This window comes from Salmo salar, chromosome ssa27 (assembly GCF_905237065.1).
Source record: "Salmo salar chromosome ssa27, Ssal_v3.1, whole genome shotgun sequence".
NCBI lineage: Eukaryota > Metazoa > Chordata > Actinopteri > Salmoniformes > Salmonidae > Salmo > Salmo salar.
In genome coordinates, this window is record NC_059468.1 from 42,185,804 (window position 1) to 42,190,818 (window position 5,015).

At 44.0% G+C, this 5,015-nt stretch overlaps 1 protein-coding gene across 2 annotated transcripts; it reads left to right on the plus strand.

Annotated features, from left to right (window-relative positions):
• Window positions 1–941: 941 nt before the first annotated feature.
• On the plus strand, window positions 942–4,766 carry LOC106589117 (zinc finger protein 706). Of its 2 annotated transcripts, none has more exons than XM_014178812.2 (3): window positions 942–1,083; window positions 3,319–3,467; window positions 4,222–4,766. In XM_014178812.2, the coding sequence occupies exons 2-3, from the start codon at window positions 3,333–3,335 to the stop codon at window positions 4,321–4,323; spliced, it is 237 nt and encodes a 78-aa protein (XP_014034287.1). In that variant the 5' UTR covers window positions 942–1,083; window positions 3,319–3,332; the 3' UTR covers window positions 4,324–4,766. The 2 variants fall into 2 exon arrangements, with proteins under 2 accessions (XP_014034287.1, XP_014034288.1); XM_014178813.2 differs by having other exon boundaries at window positions 965–1,083; window positions 3,298–3,467.
• Window positions 4,767–5,015: the final 249 nt, after the last annotated feature.

The following is a 5,015-nucleotide window of genomic DNA, read 5'->3' on the forward strand; positions in this document are numbered from 1 at the left end:
TGCAGAAGAATTGCAAGGTGTTTTGAACGATAGTGTCCCGTCCTCCCAGGCTGCTGGCCTGGTGTAGGATCAGCCAGGGCCAAGTAGTGGACTAGTGATGAGGCGACAATTTTTTCATAAAGTGTAATCTATCACAGTGCCATCCGTTTTGTCACCAAAGCCCCATATACTACCCACCACTGCAACCTGTACGCTCTCGTTGGCTGGCCCTCGCTTCATACTCGTCGCCAAACCCACTGGCTCCAGGTCATCTACAAGACCCTGCTAGGTAAAGTTCCCCCTTATTTCAGCTCGCTGGTCACCATAGCAGCACCCACCTGTAGCACGCGCATCTCTCTGGTCACCCCCAAAGCCAATTCCCCCTTCGGCCGCCTCTCCTTCCAGTTCTCTGCTGCCAATGACTGGAACGAACTACAAAAATCTCTAAAACTGAAAACACTTATCTCCCTCACTAGCTTTAAGCACCAGCTGTCAGAGCAGCTCACAGATTACTGCACCTATACATAGCCCATCTATAATTTAGCCCATACAACTACCTCTTCCCCTACTGTATTTATTTATTTAGCTCCTTTGCGCCCCATTACCCCTTTCTTCCACTGCAAATCTACCATTCCAGTGTTTTACTTGCTATATTGTATTTACTTCGCCATCATGGCCTTTTTTGCCTTTACCTCCCTTACCTCACCTCATTTGCTCACATTGTATATAGACTTATTTTTCTACTATATTATTGACTGTAGGTTTGTTTTACTCCATGTGTAACTCTGTGTTGTTGTATGTGTCAAACTGCTTTGCTTTATCTTGGCCAGGTCGCAATTGTAAATGAGAACTTGTTCTCAACTTGCCTACCTGGTTAAATAAAGGAGAAATAAAAAAAATAATGAATGCATACAGAATAGCAGGCTGATACACTGCCACTACAGTAGGTGGCGGCATGCACCTATAAGATGTGTTTGCAGACCGCCATAATACCAAAGAAGAAGAAGTAGCTAGCTTGGCTAACCACATCAGCGGTGCTGTGTGTCACATTTTCGTGAAGCCTTTGAACAGCGTTGCCATCCAGACCTTTTTGCCAAGACTGAGGTAATGTATATAGTATCTTGCTAGCAGCTACATTTATTCGACAATTCTTATTTATTCAGGGTAATCTAGCATTAGCGCACCTTATCGTATGTAACAGTATGCCTTTATCAACTACAAACCGGAACGTTGCTAGCTAGCCAGTCTGCCATATGGTCAGCTGGAAGCTAGCATGTTTGCTAACAACAGAGCTACCATACGATCAATCGCCGTTCAGTGAAAGATAACGTTACTGATAACTAACGTTCTCTCACTAGTTTAGTTTTGTGAGTCGTCACAGTGCGGTTTATTTGGGGAATCACCCATATCTAGCTAGATAACTAGATAGCTATATGTTTATCGGTTAGCTAGCTAACCTAGCCAGCTAACCAACGTTAACTAGCCAAGTTGTCTGGTTATGTCCGTAGTAGCTCTGATCCATCGCGCGATGACAATGAGTTGCCTCTGCCCTTTCCGTTTTTGTATAATGACTGGATATTCAATATACTTTCGTAACTGCCTAAAGTACAGATGTTACTTGAGAAGGTTGTTTTCACTGTGCGAAAGGTGTCGTCCAAAATGCGAATTTGACGGATTAGCGTTGATCCACACGCATGCGTCGTATCGTCCCAACGAGCAGTTGTCGTCGGCCAATGGACCAGAGCTATGTGACTAGCTAGCTAACCACTTAGCCAGTAGGCTAACGCTAGGTAGCTAACTATTTAGTGATGCATTCCATGTACGATATCCTCGTGGATCGGACCGTAACCTAGCTAACTATTCATACTTTTTGTAGCTACTGTGGATGAGTTTACAATGTTCACCTGAGCTAACGTAAACAGATCAAGTTCAGGCATATGGTTCCAACAATAAATCATTTATATCGCCCTGGCCATGTTATGAAATGCTGTAGGATGCAAATTAGGAACTTAATTTGCAAATGAGGCAGTACAGAATCCATTCCTACAGTAATTTCAGTCCAGTGTAAAGTAGGGTGGTCATATTATTTAGTAATGTGAGGTAGAGTGATAATGCTTTATACAGAAGTTTGAAACAGCTTTTTATACTTCTTCTTAAAACACACATCCCACCAACACACTCACACAGCACCAACACTCACCACAATTTGAAACAAATTATGAAATTAGAGTACAACTTTTTATACTGCTTCAGGGTTTATCAACTAGATTAAGCAGCGGGCTGTTTTTTTTTTTTTTTTGCGCGGATTGTCGGGGGGGGGCTGGAACATAATTACAAATCATTTGTAGACTGTAAATTGATCGCAAGAAGCCCAAACGGATATAATAGTTCACAAAAACAATCATTTCAAACCTTGCTTACATTTGTATACAATCACGTGTCTCTTTATGTGTGTTCAGAACAGATTATTTCGTCCAACAATGAAAATGTGCAATATATTTTTTTCAAATATAAAAAAAAAAAAATGCTCAGAAAACATGGGGGGGACAAATACAACCACCCACAGGCCAAATTCGGCTCGCAGGCCGCCAGTTTGGGAACACTGTACTACTTTATGCAAATTAAATACTTAGTGGTGGAAAAAGTCCCCATTTGTCATACTTGAGTAAAAGTAAAGATATCTTAATAGAAAATGACTCCAGGTAAAGTAAGTCCCCTAGTAAAATTCTACTTGAGTAAAAGTCTAAAAGTATTTGGTTTAAAATATACTTAAATATCAAAAGTTAAAGTATTTCAAATTCCTTATATTAAGCAAACCAGGGGCACACTTCAACACTCAGACATCATTTTACAAACAAAGCATTTGTGTTTAGTGAGTCTGCCAGATCAGAGGCAGTAGGGATGACCAGGGATGTTCTCTTGATAAGTGTGTGAATTGGACTATTTTCTGTCCTGCTAAGCATTCAAAATGTAACGAGTACTTTTGGGTCAGAGGAAAATGTATTAAGTAAAAAGTACATTATTTTCTTTAGGAATGTAGTGAAGTAAAAGTTGTCAAAAATAGAAATAGTAAAGTACAGATACCACAAAAAATGACTTAAGTAGTACTTTAAAGTATTTTTACTGAAGTACTTTACACCACTGGATACTTAATATTCACACACCCCACCAACACGCCCCTACCAATGAACGCGCGCACCCAGCGGCAATGCACACAGCGCTGCCCCGACCAATGCTCACGGCACTCTCACCAACACACACTCTGCAGCATAGTGTGAGGTTTTATTGATAACAACCTATTCAGTAACACTCACCCAGCCTGTTGGCTTGTACCTCCAGCTCTAGGACCAGACATGGCACGTGGTCATCAGAAAGTCCAGTCTCAGCAGAAGAATGCCAAGAAACAAGCTGAGGCCAAGAAGGCCAAGGGACATGATCAGAAGACGGCTGCTAAGGCAGCTTTAGTGCACACCTGCGGTGTCTGCCTGGTGAGTTCCTTAAAGACAAGTGGTTGCTTTTCGATCAGGGACAACAAACCATTTTGAAGTTGGGTTGCAAGATCAACAGGTCGTATTCATTAGTGTAAAACGTAGTACTGCTTTTCAAAGGAAAACAAATGTTTCTTTTTTTGGAAAGAAAGGTTGTTCCTCCCTTTTTTTCAGTCTGTTTTCTTCCGTTTCTCTAGTGAATATGACCATGCCGATCCTCGGTAGTCCGGGCGTAGCTGCCGATCCTCGGTAGTCCGGGCGTAGCTGCCGATCCTCGGTAGTCCGGGCGTAGCTGCCGATCCTCGGTAGTCCGGGCGTAGCTGCCGATCCTCGGTAGTCCGGGCGTAGCTGCCGATCCTCGGTAGTCCGGGCGTAGCTGCCGATCCTCGGTAGTCCGGGCGTAGCTGCCGATCCTCGGTAGTCCGGGCGTAGCTGCCGATCCTCGGTAGTCCGGGCGTAGCTGCCGATCCTCGGTAGTCCGGGCGTAGCTGCCGATCCTCGGTAGTCCGGGCGTAGCTGCCGATCCTCGGTAGTCCGGGCGTAGCTGCCGATCCTCGGTAGCTCTGTTCATACAGTTTCCCAAATACAGCAGCTCTTGTTTTCCAACCAGATTTCTCAATCATGCATTATTTTTTTATGGTTTGTTGTTGTTGTGGTAATTGACCTTTTTTTTCAGTTGAAATGGCAACAAGATCCTATGAAATAAGTTGAATGCAAATGATTAAGGCCCCTGTCCTCTGTATTGCCTCTACAGTCACAGATGCCAGATCCCAAAACCTTCAAGCAGCATTTTGAGAGTAAACACCCCAAATCACCAATGCCCCCAGAGCTGGTCGATGTAGACTCTGGCATCTGAACCGGACTCCCACTGAAGACCCCAGCTATGTTCCTTGTTTAAGGCAAACTGTCAATGCAGAAAACAAACCCATCTCTCTCTGATCTACACCCTCTTACAGAAAACAAACCCATCTCTCTCTCTGATCCACACCCTCATACAGAAAACAAACCCCTCTCTCTCTCTCTCTCTGATCCACACCCTCATACAGAAAACAAACCCCTCTCTCTCTCTCTCTCTCTGATCCACACCCTCATACAGAAAACAAACCCATCTCTCTCTGATCCACACCCTCATACAGAAAACAAACCCCTCTCTCTCTCTGATCCACACCCTCATACAGAAAACAAACCCATCTCTCTCTGATCCACACCCTCATACAGAAAACAAACCCCTCTCTCTCTGATCCACACCCTCATACAGAAAACAAACCCCTCTCTCTCTCTGATCCACACCCTCATACAGAAAACAAACCCCCCTCTCTCTCTCTCTCTCTGATCCACACCCTCATACAGAAAACAAACCCCTCTCTCTCTCTCTCTCTGATCCACACCCTCATACAGAAAACAAACCCCTCTCTCTCTCTCTCTCTCTCTGATCCACACCCTCATACAGAAAACAAACCCCTCTCTCTCTCTCTCTGATCCACACCCTCATACAGAAAACAAACCCCTCTCTCTCTCTCTCTCTCTGATCCACACCCTCATACAGAA

Bases quoted from the DNA above. Each gene is read 5' to 3' on its own strand.
- LOC106589117 (XM_014178812.2), top strand. From the start codon at position 3,333: ATGGCACGTGGTCATCAGAAAGTCCAGTCTCAGCAGAAGAATGCCAAG. The intron at 3,468-4,221 runs GTGAGTTCCTTA...TTGCCTCTACAG, and splicing joins ACACCTGCGGTGTCTGCCTG to TCACAGATGCCAGATCCCAA.